At 51.6% G+C, this 21,518-nt stretch overlaps 3 protein-coding genes across 10 annotated transcripts in view; 2 read left to right on the forward strand and 1 right to left on the reverse strand.

Annotated features, from left to right (window-relative positions):
- The window catches only part of LOC103317534 (triadin-like), a 72,798-nt gene extending 63,496 nt beyond the window's left edge, over positions 1-9,302 (reverse strand). For 2 of the 4 annotated variants that reach the window (XM_032596663.1, XM_032596661.1), the window contains exons 1-3: positions 9,084-9,293; positions 8,760-8,932; positions 6,283-8,688 (exon numbers count right to left, since the gene is read on the reverse strand). In XM_032596663.1, coding sequence (XP_032452554.1) covers positions 6,289-8,688; positions 8,760-8,932; positions 9,084-9,135 — 2,625 coding nt within the window. In that variant the 5' untranslated portion in view covers positions 9,136-9,293 and the 3' untranslated portion in view covers positions 6,283-6,288. Of the gene's footprint in view, positions 1-5,804; positions 6,075-6,143; positions 8,689-8,759; positions 8,933-9,083 lie in introns of those variants that run through there. The other 2 variants (XM_032596662.1, XM_032596660.1) reach the window with 2 other exon arrangements.
- LOC100118970 (epidermal growth factor receptor) overlaps positions 1-21,518 on the forward strand; it is a 147,646-nt gene that overhangs the window by 109,650 nt on the left and 16,478 nt on the right. For 3 of the 5 annotated variants that reach the window (XM_008215821.4, XM_008215819.4, XM_008215823.4), the window contains exon 3: positions 16,942-17,268. The exons of the other annotated variants lie outside the window; for them this stretch is intronic. In XM_008215821.4, coding sequence (XP_008214043.1) covers positions 17,121-17,268 — 148 coding nt within the window. In that variant the 5' untranslated portion in view covers positions 16,942-17,120. The remainder of the gene's footprint in view (positions 1-16,941; positions 17,269-21,518) is intronic. 5 annotated transcript variants of the gene reach the window in all.
- Positions 10,363-12,699, forward strand: LOC100118897 (carboxylesterase clade E, member 5). Its single transcript, XM_001602715.5, has 8 exons — positions 10,363-10,490; positions 10,572-10,758; positions 10,829-11,144; positions 11,208-11,584; positions 11,652-11,805; positions 11,887-12,228; positions 12,284-12,410; positions 12,477-12,699. Coding segments are annotated over exons 1-8 (1,653 nt in total). The 5' UTR covers positions 10,363-10,488; the 3' UTR covers positions 12,625-12,699.

Genomic DNA, 21,518 nt, shown 5'->3' on the forward strand with positions numbered 1-21,518 from the left:
GGCGAGATCGTTAAAATAAAAGTAACGGGTCCTTTGCCGCCTCTTATGCGTATCATAACATTTATCTTTACGACTCCTTTCTCGCAATGCGGAGCAATGAAACAAAAACGCGCTCCTGTAGGCGTACGGCTGCAAAATTAATAATTTGCCGCCGCGTAAATTTATCGCTTTCCGGCATTCTTTTATTACCTTCCGAGAAGCCGGGACTTTTGCACTATCTGTCTGCCCGATGGATAAAAATCCGCAAAACTGAATAATTAAGAACACGTCGCTGTCGTAAAAAATTGTCCTTCGAAGCAGCGATCCTCTCCTCGAGTAAACATCGGCGAGCCCGATGCGTACGATGCATCGCACTCGCCTCCCGCGCACAATACGCAAACGCACGCTCTCTCGGAGGAAGCGAGAGTCGTGACGTAGACGTCGTGGGCGTACGCGCTCAAGTGGGTGTCCGCGTATAATATGCCCACCTTTCCTCTCTCTCTCTCTCTCTCTCTCTCTCTCTCTCTCTTTCTCTCTCTCTCTCTCTCTCCCTCCTAACTAACTCTCTGACATCATCCGACGCTTTCGTTCGAGTCAGCTGTAGAGACGCGCGCGCGCACGCAGGTATATTAACTATGGGTCTCTGCTCGCGGGGAAGACTTAGATGGAGCGAAAGAGAGCCGAGGAGAAGTGCTGCAGGAGTGGGGGTCTTGCGCCGGTTTTCCGATCTGGCTGCACAGGCGCCACGTGCTAATGACGATCGCGACCGACCTGATGACGACGAGTGAGTCGTCGGGGCTAATGCGTTTTTTCCTCCGAGGTTTTCCCTCTCTTTCTTCTTTTATAAGATCGTTCTCGTGCCACTTTCGAGCTAGTTCTACATCTGCGATCGGATTAACGGTGCTCCACTTGGCGTCATCGCGGTATCCGAAATCGAAAACACGCAGAGTCGAATCGATATAATCCGACAGCTGTTTCCTCATACCTCAACGCGGGACAATCCGCATCGAGATTCGAGAGCGATCGAAGCAGGGACATTGTTCTTCGCGAGGCGATCGGCCAGCTCCCGTGTCCTGGGGTGGTCCTATATCGGGCCGCGCGAGCTTCGCCGATCGCATAACAAGCCTTTCGATCCTTCTCGGCTCTTGCTGGGTGTTCCCTCGCGTCAGGCTGCTCGGATCTATCCTGAATAAATGCATTTCATTGCTTCGCCGCCGATACGCGCGAGATTACTCCGCTTGTCTCGAGTGTGCGTTTAGATCGACGCGAGCTTTGTTCGATCGCGAGGGAAAAAGAAATCAATAACCCGATATTCCGAGCGAAATGGAACGAGTATAACGACGAAAATCCATAAACGTCTCGTAAGGAAAATAATCACAATCACCATAAAGGCCGGTGGAGCAATAATAATCGTTACGTGTATACCCACGCGCTCGACGAAAATAAAAGGCGGGCGAAAGTCCGCGGGGCGCGAAAAAAGCCACGCACTCAAGAGAGAAAGAGAGTAGGTAGGAGGAAGCTCGATTCTCATTACAGATATGGACCGGCGAGCAAATTGCCTCTCGCCCCGTATCCGGGCTAAGGCTCTGATAGAGTCCCGATTATATTCGTCGTAATCGGGGCCGGTTGATGTTATACGATCCGCGGCAGTGGTGCGCGCGCGCGAGCTCTCGAGAGGGAGAAATCGGCCGCTCTCGGGCCAAAAAAGGTGCTCCGATTCGAATTAATCTTCGCGCCAGAACGAGACTATACGTGCATTGGTTGGAACAGCGCGAAGAGCGCGCTCCCTTATTGACAAAGTGCGGGACGAGCTGTCCTTGACGCGACAATGGTCGATTCATTATTTTCCTCCTGCGGGAGAAGGTACCGGTACGAGGTAGCTCCATTTGTCAGGTCGGCGCGTTTTCTTTGCGCGGATTTATCACTCGCTTGTTTAATGACCCGTCGCGGGAGTAACGACGACGAGCTCTCGCACGGTTGCTAATGTTTGCATTACACCGCGAGATCAACGGATCGCAGGACGCGAGTCGATTAATATCGACGAGATTGATTTCGCTGCTCGCTGCCATGTTGAACGACTCGTCATACCTCTAATATCTCTTCGCATTTTTCGCCGGGAGCATGACGATCTGTACTCGGGGCTGTCACGCGGGGCTGATGGAGCATTTCGAAAATCTCAATGCCAGTCGCGCGCGTCATGCGCGTACGCAGGCCACGCGCATCTGCGCGGAACTCAGGAACAGCGAGGAGTAAGAGATGCGCGGTACACAGATAGCGGCCTGGCATTCCTCGCGTACATAGGAGCTCCCGAGAGAGCGATCGATTTATCGCAGCGACACTGCATAACGTATCAATGCCCACTCGTTTAGCGCTCGAGCGTATACGTGTGCCTGCAGCGCAAGGTCGACGCGCGCATAGCGCGGTCTTCTCTTTATTATACGGGAGCCGGGTTACTCGCTAATTTTTAGAAGGGAAACTAAGTGCCTTTTCTGATACAGCCCTCCGCTCGACGCGAAAACGTCGATATGCGCGCGTGTGGCTGCAGCCAAGAGATGATACTCGAGTACATGCGCATTAAAATTATCTCTTACTTGCACTCGCGCGTAAACAACGTCCTTATCTCTCATCCTTTTTCCTTGGCCGGCCTTCACCCTTGTGCTGTGTGTTTACGCTCCTCTCGCGCTGGCAGCTGTACATTCGGCCTGTTATCGCTGGACGCGGGGCGAAGAGGATTAGGACGCGCGACTTTGTCGCCGGCCTTTTTTGCCTTTTTGGCTTGCCGCGCGTATATGACGGGGATTAAGGAGGCTCCGCGCAAAATTCGAAAGCCTCATCGAGGTGTGAGAAATCACGCGCACGGGATGATTTAACGAGTTTCCGTTTTACGCACGCGGTTCTAAATATAGCCCGGATTTTTACGTCGAATTTCCCGTGGCCGCTTCTATTTGCATCGCGCGGCTATAATTGCTATTACAGCGGCGTACGGGTATAGCTAGACAAGAAAACAGCTTGCGTGAAGCATCGGAGAAAACAGGTTGGGGAGTCCGGACACGCGTCGTCGTCGTCTTTGCATTCGGATGCATTCGTCATTTGTTCTTCTTGCGAATAACCTGCTAATGGCCGCCCACTTTCTCTAATGCTCGGCGCGTATCTAATATATTTTCAATCGATTTATGTATACCTATACAAGACGACTTTTTGACCGCGACAATGAGACCTAAGAGGCCGCGCCGAGGGATAATTTGTTTACGAGCTCGCGGCGATTGGAAAGCTGCCGCCGCGGCTAGCTGCGGACTCGTTAATAACGAATTAATTCGCACGGCTCTCGAACGCGTAGAACGACTCAATTCGAGAGCCGGGGGAGAGACCAGTACACTCGGCAAAAAGATATCGCATTCGACTTCTTTTTTTTTTGTTTTATCTAGCCGCGTTTATAACGAAGCGTGCATTGCGCGCGATATTTATATCGATAGGAGCCGGAGAAAAATCGAGTGATGTAGAGCGCTGCAGCCGGTGATCGAGGATATACCCAGTCGGAGAATCGACTCGATATTTCGAACGCGTATCCAAAACGCGCAGGAATTCATAACCAGATTATTATTAATGCCAGCGCGCTGAGAAAAAAAAGTGGAAATCAATTAGAGCAGGCTACGAAATACCCCGTCCCCTCTCCGATACGCGGGAAAATCTAATCCGATTACTCTGGCTGTATACATATTCATCGCTCTCAGCCCCATTCGTAATTGTGCCCGCGTATAAATCGCGCGATATCGACATCGTCTAGAGCCGGAAAAATAAACGTCGCGGCGCGGCATAAAAACCGAATGAAATACGCGACTTTATGCGCCGCGGCGTCTTCTGACGCGGCGAAACGAGAGTAACGCGGCCCGAGGCGCATAATTCACAGCGGGCAGTCCCCGCGCGCGCATTGCCGCACGTATGTACCTTCGATCGATCACGCCCCGGCGGTGATTTTTGCATCGGCTCGCCGCCGCGCTGCCACAATACGCATTAATCCGCCGATAGATGTAACTCGCGATACGCCGGCCGTTGGCTATAAATCTCTTTGCCTGCACGTCGATAGTCCGCGTTCCTCGCGAAACAATGAAAACCGGCTCATTTCAGTTATATACGTGAAATCGCTTTTCCCACTCCGGGATCCTCTCCGCTCGTTTAATCGAAACAAACAAAACGCCGCGGCGACCTTGCGCACTCACAGTATGGGTACACGCGGCCTGTATGCTCCGTTTCTCCGTCTACACAGCGTCTAAACGCGAGAGTGTATTATTATATACGTGCACGGGAGAGCTGCGCATATGTATCGCGACGACGTCTCGCGGGATCCGGCTCTTCGAAGCGCCAGTAGGTCGCATGCGCGCGCGCAACATATACGTGTACGATATATGTACAGACTCCGTTGTATATGCCGCGCACACGTGTATATCTATACGCAAGTACACAGTCGCGGATGACCTCTTGCCGCACTTGCAGACCCGCGTGCTCCTGGATTTTCTCTCTGTGACTATATACTAATGTACATGTGCAGCGATGGCCGATCGATTTTCTCCCGCCGACGGCTCGGCTTTTCTGGGAAACGTTGCGCTGCGGCGATATGATTTACCGCGGCTCAAGGTATAAAACTCGCGCTTTATGCATATTCCCGGCGCTAATGAACGCGTTCTATGAATAAATTAGTTATGGGCCATCTCGTTGCTTTTCTTTCCCGTCGTATTCCGAATATAGGGGTGGATTTACGCAACGCGCCGAAAGAGCGAGATTTATACGGATGTCTATACCAGCGCTCAAAACTGGGAACAAAAATTAAAAAGCATAAGAAGAACGGACGGAGAGGCCTCGGGATCGAAAGAATCCACGTTCAAAGCGCCGCTCGCGAGAGGAAAAAAGAAGAGATCCCCCGCCCCGAGAGTTCACTCTTTCTCGAAGCCACAGACGGAAAAACAGCCATAAAGCTTCGGAGAGAGAGAGAGAGAGAGAGAGAGAGAGAGAGAGAGAGAGAGAGAGAGAGAGAGAGAGAGAGAGAGAGAGAGAGAGAGAGAGAGAGAGAGAGAGAGAGAGAGAGAGAGAGAGGAAGATGAAGAAACTCTCGCGCCCCTCTACTCTTCTGTATACGTGTGTACCTTTTTTGGAATTCCTGAGACGCGGGGGATAGATGCAGCCGCGGCAGCAGCGCTGAAGAGCCATAGGTCAGGCTCTCTTACCTGCGAGCTCGCGAGAGAGTATCTCGAGTTTCGGCCGGCTCTCCTCGAGGGGATTTACGGAGTCAGCGGGATTCCACCTCTCTCTCTCTTTCTCGGACCTGATGGTGGGGGACCGCGGGAGGAAGGGTGTATATCTATATGTTTTATAAGACGCGCGGCGGCGTGAATTACCGCGATAAATCATCGGTCACGGACGAGCGTCGAGCCGAAGCGGGAATGTTATATTCGTGAACCGGACTCTCGCGGCAAAGGTCATCTGAATCTGGCGCGGCGGGATCCCGCGCGTGTGTGTGCGCGCATGTGCGTCGATGAAAAACGAATCCGCAGCGCGTGATGAACGGCCGGCGTGATTGATACACGAACAGATAGCCGGAGTTTTTGTCTTTGTACAGATATACGCCACACGGCTTGTTCCCTCTCGATGAGGTGACAATGAGCTGCTTGATTTCTCGCGGGGAGATACTTACACGCGTGTTGCTCGGGTCTGTACTCCGACTCGCACTTCGCGTACGTATAGTTTTATCGGAGTTTTCAAAATTGCAACGACCTTCTTCCGGGGATAAAAACAGCCGACCATTATGGGAGCCCCGAGAAGTATTCAAAAGTACCCAGAAACTGACCACCTTTCACAATAATCATCCTCGTAATATTCATTTTCGAGTCGGGCAGCACAGCTCACACGGCTGGGGGGGACATTACCGGCGGTGAGTGACGCCGCTCTCGCGCACAACCTGCCACGTTCGGCGCGAGCTTCTCTCTCCCTCCGCGTAATGACGGGTTATGCGCGCCGCAGACGATATTCGGCACTAGGCGACGTGCAGCCCGTGATTGTGCCCGTGAGCCGAGGCGGCCGCTTCTCCAAGTTCTCTGATGTTGCTGTTTCTCGAGAAAAGGAGAGATGGAAATTGATGCTGTGTGGCGTGCCCGTAATGACGCACACATTGCTGCGAGGGACAGACTCTTTATTTTTAAAGCACGAGTTTTATAAATATTATTCGCCTCTTGGATTCGGAACACGTTACACGAGCGCGCTTTCATACGATTTCGAATAGTCGACGAAAATGATACATCAGCTATACTTAACGATCGTTTACTTGATGGTCCTGGTGTGTTTCCTCGTGTGGAATCGGTTCAGCCAAGCCGAGTAGATCAGTTCCTTCTCCGGCCTGATGTCCGAGTCGACGGGCTGCTGCGCCGATTGATTCCCGCAAACATCCATTTCGGCCCTCATGGCGTTCTTCGCGTCGAGCATCTGTTCGGACTTGAAGAACGTCAGCACGCTGTTGGCCCCATTAGCTAAGCTACTCCTCGCGGCGCAATTACCCTCGCGCTCGCTCTTGTTGTTCTTACGATCGAGCGGACCACCAACGCAACTGCCATTATCCGATTTTCCGGATGCGAGACCACCGCCGGGCTTTCCCCGATTCTTATCCGCCAGATTCTCCGCTCTAATTGCGGGTTTCTGTTTTGATTGAAGCCCCAACCGATCGTTAGCCGAGCTTAACTTTGACGTTTTAGTTAAGGGCATTTCGCTCCTGGACTGCGGGACTGGATTGAAATTTTTTGAGACAGTTGGCTTCGGTGGAATCGCCGATTTTCTCTGGGATAGTTCGACAGTTGGCTGCTGTTGCTGCTGATGGGGCGCGAAAATCGTTTTCTTCGGGATGCTCTCGACGACTGTCGATTTTTCCGACCGCTTTCTCGGCTTTCGCGTTGGTACCTTCAAGCCGTAATCGATCAGAGTTCCGTCTTTCTTCTTCTCGATGGGCCGCAGCGCGTCCGAGATTCTTTTGACCTTGTACCTGTGATCTATCATCTCCTCCTTGTCCGTCGTTTCCGAAGTCACGGTAAAGTTAGATTTTCCTCGGTCGGATTCGTTCGATTTTTTGCTCAACGCTTTAACCACGTCCTGCAGTAAACGTATGCTCGGTGTGAATTTCTTGTCCATCTTACTCAAGACGCTTTTCAAATTTCCGTCGTTCGCCGATCCCGCACCTTTGTCCTCCTGTTTGTTCGCCAATACAACGGCGAGTCGCTTCTTTCGTCTTTCCACCGCCTCTTTCTTATCATCCACCCTCGAGCCGGCGATGACAGGGGCACCTGACGAGGCCGCTCCCGCTTTTTTCTGCTGGAGCTTCGCCGATTTTGTCACGCCGCCCGAGTCCCGAATCGATTTTTCATCGGGCACGCTCGTCTTGTCGATCGATGTCCTTCTCGTCTCCTGCCTCCTCCTGTCCTCGAGCTCTTCTTCGATGTGTCGCGTGATCTTGGCGATGCTCGTCATTCTTCTCCCGCGTCTCGTCGATCTTTGCGACTCCGCAGGTTTATCAATTTGCGACACTTGCTCGCTGACGAGGGCTTGAATGGTCGGGCTCGAGGATGCATGGACGTCGTTCAGACACGTGGGTCTTTTTGGCGGAGATCTCGGCTTGTTGTTGTTGGTGCCGGAGATGCAGTCTAGTGACGCCCACCAAGGCAGCGCTTTGTTGCTCCTTGTCGAAGATTGACGCGGCGTAAGTGATTTCGGGGGCTTATTGAAATTTGTGGACTCCGATGCTTTGGGCGGTGACTGGGCATTTCTTCCGCTTTCAGTCGGGGTTGCGAGTTTGGCTACGACACAGGGATTATTAGAGGCAGCGGTGAATTCCCGAAATTTTTTTCGCGATTTAACCAACGTTCCAGAGTCCAATTTTTTCTCGCTCTCTAAACAATCGTACACGGGTATTTTTATTTCCATGTTGCCATCCGACGTCAGAACGTTCAGCTTTTTAAATTTTCTCCTTTCGATGTCTCTTGCCTTCGACGATGCGAGGTCGTCGATGGTTATGCTCATAGAACTCTTTTTCGATTTGGTACTTTTCGGATGAATCCATCTGGAGGCGAAATTCTCCTTTTCGTTTTCGATCTCTCTGTATCCGCGGACGAAATCGAAATCGCTGTGCAACCTCCCCGGACTTTCTCCGTTCTTGGTGAAGTAATCGCGCTTCTGCGGGTCCTTCTTGACAGTAGGCGACGCCTTTCTCTTATCAGTCTTGGCGCTTGTATCGGTGAGCGCGTGACTGTATTCCTTTCCGGGGCGATTCGCCACCGCTGCGAGACTGTTCGACGCGCCTACTCTGCCTTTGCTCAGCTTCGTACGCTCGAGCATGGTCAACGACGAGACGACCGATTCGAACGGCAGCCTCGCGAGTAGTCCTCTCGGGGATTTTTCGCTCTTCTTTGCGTGCTTCTTCTTCTCCATCGCTTCGCTGTACTCGGCGATCATGTTCGCGTACGTTCTCGACTTGGACGAGGAAATCGTCGACTGGATGTGACGAGCGCCGTCGGACCTGTAGGCCTCGGTCTTCAAAGTTTTTCGGTCGAATCCGGGCTTGCCATGGCAGTTCATATTGTTCGGACGATGAAACGGTCCGTCCAAATCACCCACTCTGTCCATCGACGAATTCCGATTGTGGAAGAGCGCGAGTTTCGGTCTACCGTACAAGAAGGCCTGGGAGCAACGCAAGATGAATGAAAATTTTCAAACAAAAATGCGTTTCGTCGTAATTACTATTCAATAACCTGCGTGCCCTCATCGTTGATTCGCCGGCAGTGCCGAGGTCCTCGATCGTCGACGAACGTGGCCGACTGCACGTTTCGGGGTAGGCTGCAGGTCCGAAGATACTGATGGCGAGCGCTTCTGAATATGCCCTCAGTCTGGCATCCGGAAGCAGCGACGCCGCCGGCGACCGAGTCTGCGGAAGTCCCAGATGAGATACATATTTAATATTCCGCGAGGGCTTTCTTTCTTTTTTCGTATTCAAGCCTCGTCCGCTACACCTCGGAATATCTCATGAATTTTTCCTCCCGAGTAATAACTATTAGGAGGTTATGGATATACTCAACTCGATGGGACATGACGTGGAAGCGAGCCGAAGATCTGCTTGAATTGATTCATTGCGTGCGGTGTTCACGGAAAATTTTCAGGATTCCTAAATAGATCGACTTTTGCTTAATTTTTGATCAGAAAGAAACGGGGAAATCCTGCAATGAGAGGTTAAGCTATCATTTTTTACGACTGGTTGCAACAGAAACCAACGCTATGAAGCTTGCAGCGAATGGCTCTCCGATAGAATTCCAAATATTCATCAAAGCAGAGCTGCGTGAAATCTCCGGGAGAATTTCTCGAGAAAAATCACTCTCAAAACAAGCAGAGAAAATCTCGTGGCCCGATAAGCCGGCTATTAACGAGCATTTCCTCGGAAACGCTTGAACCCACGGCTGCACAGCGATTAGCGATAGGGATCTACAGCGAAAGCTTAGCCGCGCGGTATATACCGATGCATCTTTTCCGTATATCTCGCGGCGTCACGCTCCTCTTCGCTTTTATATAGGTATAGGAAAGCGCGAAACACGATCGAGGTGGCAGCTGCTGCCGCGTGCGCTTATCGGCGCGCCATCGTTGAAAAAGAGCGGATCGAGCGAGGGAGGATGTTCTTGTGTGCGGCCTTGAGAGAGAAAGAGAGAGAGAGAGAGAGAGAGAGAGAGAGAGAGAGAGAGAGGGAGAGAGAGAGAGAGGAGAGCGCGAGCTGCGGATTGATTGGTTTCGCGATGCATCAGCTATAGCCGCTTTTCTTCTCTCTATTTCTCGTTTTTATTGATTGATTTTTGCGCCGCGTTGGTTTTCTATTTTCCTCTGCGTTCGATTAAAGAGAAAAAACCGATGACTGTGCACATAGCGTTACGTGAATATCGATCAATGCATATGAAAACGCCACAGTTGCACAATGCGGCGCTATTGGCGCGTAAACGTTCTGCTGTATAGAAAAGGTTATATGGCGACTTCCTGCGTGTGTGCAACGAAGGTGTCGCCGTCGATTGATCGCTGGCTCAATAGCGCTGATGCGTCGTGATCGACGAGTCAAGGCTTCTCGGCGTGCTGGAAACCATTGTGGATTAGAGGAAGGCGTCGTTCGCTTTGTAGCGTATTCCGTCTCCTGTACGAGCGTTAATCGCTGCGCGCAGGCGCCGCTGCGATTCGCTTTTTTATTTGGTAACTCGCGATAATTAACGCATTTGCTACGGCCAGCAGCGTAACGCGCAATGCATTGGCGCTTATGAATTCAAGGTCGGCGGCGACGACTATCGCAAACTAATGCTATGAGCAAATTATACGTTTGGAGGAAATTTTTATCTAAACTGGGGCGACGTGTGCGAAACAGTGTTTTAGTATCCTCGAACGACTCGGCGCAGCACCATCTCCTCGTTTTTTCTTTCTTTTTTTTCAAAGAAAGACTGAAACAGCGATCCCATGTGAGTCTTGCAAATTATATTTAGAGCAGTTTTATTCACTAGATCGAATAAAATAAAATTAAAAACGATTCAACTTGAAAGGCTGCTGCTATCCGCAACCTTGTCGGTCATCGCTGTCATGCAGTCGGCAGTAGCCGATTCGCCTTCGGTGGTCACGGCTTACGGCCCAGTCGTCGGATCCTACAAAACCTCGCAGAACGGCAGAAAGTACGCCGCGTACGAGGGGATCCCGTACGCCGTGCCACCGGAGGGTGAGCTCAGATTCACGGTACGTAATCGTCGTATAAGTCACGTAATCGAGAGACGAGAGCAGTGCAGAAATAATTACACGTTCGCAGGAAGCGCGGCCGGCTCCTCCCTGGAGAGGGACGTTGGACGCGACGAAAAAGAGCTCGGTATGCGCTCAATACTCGGACGTACCGCCGGGCAAGGACGGACAGCCCGTGTTGAAAGGGTTGTACCAAGGCACGGAAGACTGCTTGTACCTCAACATCTATGTTCCCCAGGTCAAGGGTCGTAAAGGCGGCTTGCCCGTCATTTTTTTCATACACGGAGGCTCCTTCCAGTACGCCAGTGGAAACATGTTCGGCGCCAAGTACCTCACCGATAGAGACGTTATCTTCGTCACCTTCAACTACCGCCTCGGAATCTTAGGTAGCTAGTTTCGGCTGAATTTTTTATCCGACCTCTGTTGTGAAATGAAAACCGATGACGCAGGATTCCTGAGCACGGAGGACGAGGTCTTGCCCGGAAATCTGGGATTGAAGGATCAGAATCTCGCCCTGCGCTGGGTCAACGATAACATAGGCGCCTTCGGCGGCGACAGCCGACACATAGTTCTGTCGGGCTTCAGCGCCGGCTCCTCGAGCATCCAGTACCACTACCTTTCGCCGATGAGTCGCGGACTGTTTTCGGGCAGCATTGCAATGAGCGGAACAGCCTTCAATCCTTGGGCTATGGCGCATTTCGCCAGAAAGAACGCGATCAAATTGGGCGCTATCTTCAAGTGTCCTACGCACGACAGTCGGCTGATGATCGAGTGCTTGAAGAAAGTGCCGACGATGGAGTTGGTGCTCGCCGAGAATCAGTTCATGGTAACGTGCTACAGAATTATTCCATGTTTGCAGTCGTGCTCATTCCCGAATTCTTTCGAGCTAACAGGATTGGCAGTACAATCCCGAGGCGCCGTTCGCACCCGTTTGGGGCGACAGCTTCATGCCCCTGTCGCCCAAGGAAACCCTCGAAAGTGGAAAGAACTACGACGCGCCCGCTCTTTACGGAATGGTCAGTCAGGAGGGTGATGATCCCGTGGCAGGTCTTTCTCTGTTCATTTCTTTCGCCTATATTCAGCGATAGCGCTGCTCTTTTAACACCCACGCAAAAAACGCTTCTCCAGAGTACGCTCCTCACGACAACCTTCTGAAGCAGCTGGACGAAGACTGGCTTGAGATAACGCCCGCCTTGTTCGAGATGCAATACAACTACGTAGTGCCGAAGAACCAGTGGCCGGAGGTAGCTATCGCCGCGAGGAAAAAGTACCTTGGCAACGCGACGATAGACAAGAAGGCCGTGCCTGGCCTGATAAAGATGCTCACGGATCAGCGATACTTCATCGGCTTCGAGGACGGCATCAGGTTGCAGGCGAAGGCATCCAAGAGTCCCGTTTACCTCTATTACTACGCGTTCAGGGGCTCGCAGAGCTACAGCGATTCCCTCAGTCGCACGCACAATAATTACGGTAGGCCGTAGTCTCGGAATCACGCGATTTGAACTAACGAGAAATCATTCGCCAGGTGTCTGCCACACCGACGACATGAACCTCGTCGTCGAGAACCCGGACATCGACCCGACCAAGACTCAAGCCGAGTGGGAGATGTCCAACTTTTTGATGGACATATGGGTCTCGGTGGCTTACACGGGGTTCGTAACAAACGACGCGGTTAAGTCGAGTTGAGTATCGGCAGTGAGCGAAGTTGCTTTTTACAGAGTACCGACCAACATCAGCGCAAAGTGGAATCCGGTCGACGCCGACGATCCCGAGCTCAAGTACCTGCATATCGCTGCTCCAGGAAAATACAGCATGTCGGGCGACTCGGACTTTGGACTGAAAAGTTTCTGGAAGCGGTGGTTCTAGCCTGACTTATAAGAATGTGTACATGTATACAGATAAAGAGCACGATTTCGGGCATTCCCGAGCAAACCTTGTAAACACACATTTGAATTCCAAGCCTACTCCCCTCTCGATATATAATACAGTATCCGCGATGTGCCCGGCATAAATCCACGTAAGCACCCACCGCGGCTGCGCACGAAATCAAAAACAGCGCACAGACAGTACAAAGGCTGGCTCAAGGCAAATCGCAGACACTCGATCGGGTTATATGTTCTCTCTCTTGCAACAGCAGCAGTGCGCGCAAGAAAGGAAGGAAAAAAGGAGAAGAGGCGCCGAGCTCTGAAATCATCCGCGGCGCATCAGCAGCATGAGAGCAAGACCCTTTGGTCACGAGAGGTCGACCTCATCCCGGATAAGTCTCGCTCTTACTCCTCGCACGCCGGCAGCCTCTCTATGGGTGCATCTCGTGCGCGCTGAAATTCCACGGCAGAGAGCTTATTCCGCGGCTTCTTATTGCTCGCCGCGTGTATCGGCGTTTTAACCCTCAAGGATGAACGTGCGCTCGCTCTTAAATCTCGCTCCGCGTGTACTTATACTCCACATTCGTTTCTACCTGAGCTCTTCTTGCGTCTCTCTCGTTTTGCTCTCCGGCGCACGTCGCGCTACCAGGAGAACACGTGCATTAGAGCCGTTTTCCTCGAGCTATGTGAATCGCTTTGTTATAAACGACGCCAAGCTCGGCCAATTTGAGGGAAGATATTCCAATTGACGCCGAGAGGACGGACTATAACGATGCAAAGCAGATGCAACAATGCCCTTTTTTCCCCTTTGATACCTCTGCATTCTAACTCACTTTTGTTCTCCGCGATCCTCGTGCCGGTTGTACAATACACATCGTGCACCTCGTCTTTTCTTCCACAGCCCATAAACGTCGTCGTGCCCGCGGTTCGCCCGTGACTTTTTCCAATAAGCCAGGAGGTCCAAAGAAGTCACGAGTTCTTTATCGCGATCGCTCCGACCTTTTCAGCCTGCGCCGCTGCGCTGCTGCGCTGAAAACTGCTGACTCCGCGTGTATTATTATGCGAACGAAAAAACAAACAGACGAAGGCACGTTTAATTAAGGGGAATTCTCGCGATGCTTTCGTCATCTGTAAACGTCAATCGCGCGCAGACGATCTGCGCCTTTGTTCGGGCCAGGTTGCACAACAAGTATATTCGATAACGACGGCTCGCTCCGCGTTGTACGGGAAAGCCGAGCGGGGTAGCCGCGGCCAATTTAAAACCAACGCAGGGGTTGCGCCCGTTCTTCAGTCTCACCAGCTCGAGGTGGACCGTTACTTCTTCGAGCTGCACTTCGACTTCATTGTCTCTCCGTCCGCGAGGCCCGAGAAACTTCCTTTCTCCTCTATGGAAGTTTATGGCTTATCTTCTTCAGGATGCTTTGCTCCCTGCGCTGATTTTTACGGGTGCGCATCGGTTGAATCTGATTACGGAGATTCTAATCTGCGGATCGTTGCACGAAATTCCAAAGTTCCAGTAGCGATTTCAGAGAGCGCTTTTTCGAAACGCCGAGCGGTAAAAGGTATTTAGGGCCGAAAGTTTAAGTTTTTGGGGCGCAGGCGTTCACGAAGCAGCCGGCAATTATAGTAGCACTTTGCAGCCGCGTGCGATTCAGGGGGAAAGTTATTCTGTCGAAGGTGGCTCTCTTCCGCGAAGGAATCCTCGCATCGTGTGCCGGCGAAAATTGCGCGTCGGTGAAATGTATAATACGAACCGTTGAGCCGCCGCTTCGGAAAACACAAAGAACCTCTGCGCACGAGACACGACATACTCGAGCAAAAATTCTGATTTTCGAGATAGCATTGTCGAGGGAGAAATTGACCTCGTTAGAGAGCGAGGGCCGCGCGCAATTAAAAAAGCCGCCGCGGCATTAACAAGGAAAAGGGTCATTCAGAAATTAGTCGGCTTCTCCGAAGCCGCGGCAACACGCTTAGTGTACGTGTAAATAAGCGTCGAGCGCCTGCAAAAAAGAAGAGAGCGAGGCGACGAACGAGAGGAGACAAACAGTCGTTCGACTCGCGTATGAGTACAAGGTTTTCGGCGTTTTGTGGAACCAATCAGCCGCAACGACGGCTCGAACAGGGATATGAATGCATAAGCAGAGCTTTTTGCCTCAGTCCGTCCTTCAAAAGGCGCCGCTCGGCAGCAGAGCAGCGCGAGAATAAGGAGAGCATAAAGGGCGAAGGAAGGAGGCAAGGGACGAGCGAAGAGAGAGAGAGAGAGAGAGAGAGAGGGAGAGAGAGAAGGAGATAAATACGGGCGATGTCGTGAATCCTTAACTCTCTGTCCTCCCTTACCGCCGCGCGCACGCTCGCGAGGCTTATACGTACGCTCACTCCTCGCACTCTTTTTGGCCGGAGTGCTCTTATCTCGCGCGCGCTGTCTTTCGGCCAGGATCCCTTCTCCTCCTCTCCCGGATCCCTGCAAGGGAGATTCCAGGCTTTTTTGCTCGCTAGGACTATCCTTCTCCTCCTTCTTCTCTCGACGAGAGCTATGAGATAACGATCGCCACCGCGACGATCAAAATCGCGCGCGTTCGTTCCTTCTTATAGCTTTTGCCAGAGTGGTGGCATTATGTGTATTTATGGGTAATTAAGCGAGCTTGCAGTCGGGCAAAATAACGCGCGTACGTACGCGAACTCGACACATTGTTCGCATAGCGCTTCTGAATGTAGCGCGATGTGCAACGATTTCGCAGAGTGGGTTTTTGCTGCGCTCTCACCGCGGTGAAGGCGGCTGTAATTGAAGTCGAGCGCGCGAGCAATAAATCCGATCGCCGCCAAACGGTACGGAGTTTTGGAATCGAGCGAAAAAGTAAAGTCACTGCAGCGATGTAGCCCATCTTGATAATCCGCGATCGAGTCGCATAGCGGCGGCAATTAAACCAGCACATCCGGTTGGCGCCTGCGCGCATCTTCCATCGAACGGTTCAGCGCGCGCTCTCGCGCCTAACCGGAACGGAATGCCGAGAACCGGTTGCAGCGATTTTTGACGGACACCGCATACCTCCGATCGATCACCCACTCGGGGGTAAGTGTGTGCGCAGTTTGCACTCGCGCGTTCCAGCCTGACGCGCGTATCGCGCATTTATGAAGCGCTGCAGCCGCAGGGGTCGCGCGTTGCGACGCGGTGTGCGAAAATTGAGAGCGAGCGCGCAAATTTGGCCAAACCGTCAACCAAGAGTAATTAAAGCCCGAAAGACACGACTGGTTCTCTATTATTCGGTCGCGTAACGAGGGAAGAAGCCGCGATTCTGCTCATTGTCTCGCGTTCGCGACCGCGTCGAACAAAGAGGACGGCGCACACAGGCCAACACCTGCTGTTCGCGGCTACTGCATTGTCTTCCCTTTGGCTCCTCTCGTCGTCCGTCTACTCCTCCGGCCGTCGCTTCTTCTTCTTCTCATCTGGGACACGCCGCGTCGCTGTCTCGCTCTTTTCTCTTTTATTATCCGCGGAGAGAGAGAGATAGAGATAGAGAGAGAGAGAGAGAGAGAGAGAGGGAGATAGAGAGAGAGAGGGAGAGAGAGAGAAACAGGCTTTGGGACGCGAAAAGGGCGCCGGAACACTCGTACGTACGCGCGGCAGACATGTACGTACGTCGCTATCGACGATCGCATGATGGCTCGCAGAAGGTCGAGAGAGCGCTGTAAAGTGTATCGCCGATTTTTTTCAGTCTCGTTGTCGCTTTGTTTACTCGCGATCGAGATTTTTATTCGACTCGAGGGAGTATAGATCATCATGAGTTGTGAGAACGAGCCGGGGGATTCATTGCTGAATCTGTATCAACGACGGCCACACCCAGAGTCGCTGTCTCGTGCGGGGGTTCATTACGATGATTTAGACTCGTTACGTTGCTATACTTGTGCGTTATTTTTCAGAATTGCTGGGTATAATGCGCGCGAGCCCGTACGAACGTATTTCATACGATTTTATTGTTGCATGGGAAACCTCTGAAACGCGTTGCGTGCGCGTGCACACGCGTCGACGCGGCTGATTTGATGAGTATGTGCACTGGGAAAGTGACGTTGGATTCTACGCAGACGCCGGCTTGCGCAGATTTATTGAGAAACTGCTGAAAAGTTTTGAGGCATGTGATTAATAGCCTTGGAGAAAGTAGAAACAATTCGCCGTAAAGTATATGCTTTTCGACGTACGACGAAAGAGAGATTTTTTGAGCGCTGTAATGATCTCCTCGCATCCAACCTTTCTCCTCAACTGAAATTATTGATTCATAACTTCACTTTATATCTATAACTAATCTTAAAATTTTTCTTCCAGGTCGACCCAAAGGCGTCCCACCAGCGAGACATGTCCCAGTGATCAGAGCAGGTCACGATGGCATCCTTCTCATGCCGCTCGGTGGTCGGTATCGCGTCGAGGAGACTCCGCAGGTCCTGGTGAAGTCCAAAATCGTGCAGACGCGTGAATCGGGTGGGGCATGAGCGCAGCCACTCATCATGTTCAGCGCATCGCGAGCTCTGCTGCCGTCCATTCTTAGAGCGCCTGGATCCCTCTTCTCGAGCACACTCACGGTTCTGCTGCTACTGGTCCTAGTCAACAAAGATGTCAGTGCCGACCTCAATTCCGAGTTCGTCAAGGGCAAAAGTGAGTTTTCGACCGGGCATGTGACTACTCTCCGCGTCAATGGTTCTGAGACGTGGAAAGATGACAGTTGCTTTTTTTCCTTAAATATTAGGTTACTTTAGTCCGTAAGATTAGAGTTAAGACTGGCCTCCCGGGAACATCGGTACATACGCAATCACTGCACATGACGTGAATTATCACGCTAATTTTTCACTCCAAACAGCTCAGCCCGGAGGGACTCCAAAAATAAATCCAAGTCATTCACAGACAGCTAGACTGGATTTTCACGAGCCCTAGAAGAAGCCTCCGACTGCGTTTCCTCCTCAGACTGCGTGACACACACGCATAACAAAACGTATTCAAATTCAGTGCGCCAGCTCCGCTTGGAACAACGCCTCACGTGCGCGCGCGTCCCCGTGGGTGGCGAGAGGACGTTTTTCTCCGTTTCTCTCTCTCTCTCTCTCTCTCTCCCTCTCCCTCTCTCTCTCTCTCTCTCTCTCTCTCCCTCTCTCTCTCTCTCTCTCTCTCTCTCTCTCTCTCTCTCTCTCTCTCTCTCTCTCTCTCTCTCTCTCTCGTCCCCTTTATCCGTCGCAGCGCGCATTTTTCGACTTTTCACGCCTCGGCTGTCGGTTCTTTTTAAATAAAAAAAGTACCGTTGCCGCGGCAGCCACCCACTAACCGGCGATAAGTCCACGAAAAAGAGCTGCACGACGTGTAATTATTATTACACACCCGTGCCGCTTTTGCGCCCAGCTTATTACCATCGGGGTCACATTTAGAAAGTCAATGCTCTGGAATATTACGAGAGTCGGAGAGAAAACGAGTCCTTTCAACTGCGCGCGCGGGTAAACAGGCTCGTAAAAAAATCTGGTTGCCGCGCGTGATACTTGAAAAATTATCCCGCGATGCCAGCTGTAACAGCTCGGCTTTATTTTTTAATATATACGACCGCATCCAGCATGAGAGGAGAGATAAACTTAATGCGCGCACTTCGGAATCGTCCCGTTTGCATTAAAAATTATCTGGGATCATTGGCCCAGACGGAGAGTTCGGCTCGATTCGCAGTCAAAGCGTAACAATCGCATTTGTATCAGGTGTAAAATTTCTCCTTCGCGCCACAAACCATCCCAAGCCATAACTCACCGAACCTCATCCACTATAATACACACACACACACACACACACACACACAAAAGAGTAGAATGCTTAGAGAGCTTGTCTCGCGTTATTCCTTGTCAGTGGACCGGGAAGTCCGCCGAGCCGAGAACGCGTGGGCCCGTACAGCGCGCACGTGCGTCTGGGCGTGACCCAGATCGCGCGCGAATTATCACCGATATGAACGATAGTGTGCGTGTGCTCGCGTGTAGAGCGCTGGTCTCGATCGAATCGCCTCGGTAATTTAATGGGCCTTTATGAGGCAGGTTAGTACTCGCGAGCGGTGCGCCGAAATTATTTATTGGCTGACCCGAGAGAGAATGCGTTTAGCATATAATGCGGCAACTCGTTCGCCGCGGGTGTACACCGGTCGTTTGGTTTATTGAAATCTCATTGTGTATACGCGAGCGCGAGGAAGCGGCTGGATTCGAGCTTTCGAGCGCGAAACTTTTCCGCGGGTTAACCACCGCACATGAATTGGAATGCAAAGATAATAAGTCGTATAACTCCGCGAGAGACCTGTTCAGATCTGTATCTGACGGAGAGCCAGCGTTATAAAATGTATTTTCGCCGCGATTGTGCTCCCTCTCTCGCTCTCTAGCGGCGCGATTATGGAAATTGAGCCGTTTCGCGCTTAACGGTACACACGGAGGCTATGTGCGTATAATATGAGTCATCGATTTTCTCGCGATAGTATAACTTTGCAAATTAAATCGTTCGCGCGCGAGCATTACCTGCTTCGTTAGGTGATAAATAATACACACAGCTGCGTTGAGAAATTCTCGGCTTCGAGATGAACAATTAAAATTCGTACATGCAACAAAGTGCTGTAGCCAACTTGTCAGCATCGAATTATAACAGAACATTATGCCGCGGATCGACGTATATTCATTGTAGAAATAATCCCGTCGTATTTACGAACTCCTCTCCCGGCTTCTCATGCTGCCGCCCTCGTCGCACGCAGCGAAAGCACGCGATTGCAGCGACTTACGATCGGCGTGCAAAACGCGATTTCCAGACGCGGCTTCAAAGAGAGAAAAAGAAGGCGAAGCCGCGAGAGCGTCATAAGAGCAGAGGCTTATGAAAAAGATAAAGCCGAAAATGTAAAAAGGAGGCTCCTCGGGGCTCTCGATAGCCACCCGTGAGGCAGATAAGCCACTAAAGTGCCCTCTTCGGCTCTCTGACCCATTAGGACTGATAAGGCCCGAGGAGGAGAGGAGGCCCATTAGCCCCGCGGGGGGAGAATAATAATATAAGAATCTCCGCTCGCTTGGGTTTACGACAAAAGCTAGAGAGAAAAAATCCGCACCCGTCTCGCGCGCGTTATTAAATTTATTGCGACCATTAGCGGGCTGTTTTGCGTTTCCAGCGGGAGTAAGTATACAACAGAGGGAGTGTACGTACGTGTAGGGCCGCAATTAAGATGTCCGCCCGGAGATTAGGGCTAGGTGTTCGATATATCTTCACGCAATAATAAAGCAGCCGAGTAATTAGAGCGTACACGTGCGCGAGTGTCGTTTGTTTATTGCTGACCGTTGCGAGATTTATCTGGCCGCGATGGTTGGGCAACGGATGTGTGTATAGCGGATTCTGCGTTTGGCCGTAGAATCGCCGCTTAATCAGGGTATTAATAATGTCGTGTGTCCGTGCGCACTTCGCTTGTGTGTGTACACTGTGCACGCGCGGCTGCGATTGCGCAACGGAGCATTAAATTGCATAAGCGAGTCGCATTAGGCTCGCAATTATACGTACACGCGGCTTCGAATGCCGTATAATATTCTCGAGATTAGAAAACCCGTAAAATCCCCGCTCTCGGAAATCTGGATTCAGATAGAGCGGTTTGCCTTGCCGTATCCGTTCGATTTTAAAGTCACACACTCGCGGCGATACACGCCGTAAAGCAAACATCGCATACTTTTATTTTCAAGCGAGAACCGCATTAGAGTAATTCAAACACAATATCGGCGCGCTAATCGAACCGGGTAGTACAGACAACTTGTCCGGGTACGGCAGCTCTTCGCTTTGCACTTGTCACGCGGGCCGATTGCAGTATCGGCAACAAAAACATGCCTCGGTGGATGGGATCATCGGGCGAAAAAGAGGAGAGCGCGCGCGGGGGCCAATAATAATTAATTGTGCATCAGGATCAGTCGAGCGCGAATTCGTGCGCTGCAGTAGTGTACAAGACCACCGCGACTTTTCAATTACGCACAAAAAAACCGCGACGAATGGCGTCTTGGGTGGCTCGCGCGCGCATACGCTTATGCGCCGATCCCTTGTGCATGTGTATCATAAGTCGTCGATCTGCCCCGATCGATCTTGCGCTCGGCTGTGTGTATGGCAAAGAGAGCAAGAAAGCAGTCGTAACGACTGTTATACGGGATTGACGCAGCGATCTTTTGAGCGTAAATAATCCCGCAGTCTCTATCCGTGCGTTACGGCGTGTGCCTCTTTTTGCGCGCTCCTCTATCGCGCTTATATTCCTCGCGCGCGTGTATGCACGACTTTACGTTTATCTTCGCGCTCGGTTATTTCCTTCTTCCTATATTTTCCGCTGTTTAACTGCTCGCCCGAAGCGTTCTTTCTATGGGCTACTCTTTAAGCCTTCTTTTATTTGAGCTGCAGCTTCTTGCGCGTAAATATTTTCAGCGGATTCTTTTGCGATGCGTCTGCACAATAAGGGGAGAAGCCTAATGGAATATCGACAACAGTAACGAGCCGTTTCCGAGTCTGCGTGGAAGCATCTGGTAAAGGAGACGTCAAATATAATTGACTTTAATTGGCCCGGTACTCCGCGGCATTATCACCCCGAGAGGGAGATAAGCGCATAAATCCTCCGGGGCCGGAGGACGGATTGAGACGTCGTTCGACATCGCGGCGACGAGTCCGTCATCTCGTCTTTTTTCCTCCCCTTCGCTCATCGATGAATTACGAGCGCTTAATGCACGCCGCTACGACGATATTTCATGTATAGTCGCGAGCATTTTCTCTCTTTGTGCGGCGCGAGGCTCTCTCAACAACACGACGCGCGTTGTGTTTGACGTCGCGAACACGAGTCGGATCATTGCGCCGAGGGTCTCGTGCAGCGGACAGTGCGCGGGGAAATTGTACCTTCT

Source organism: Nasonia vitripennis, chromosome 2 (assembly GCF_009193385.2).
Source record: "Nasonia vitripennis strain AsymCx chromosome 2, Nvit_psr_1.1, whole genome shotgun sequence".
In the NCBI taxonomy this organism is placed as follows: domain Eukaryota; kingdom Metazoa; phylum Arthropoda; class Insecta; order Hymenoptera; family Pteromalidae; genus Nasonia; species Nasonia vitripennis.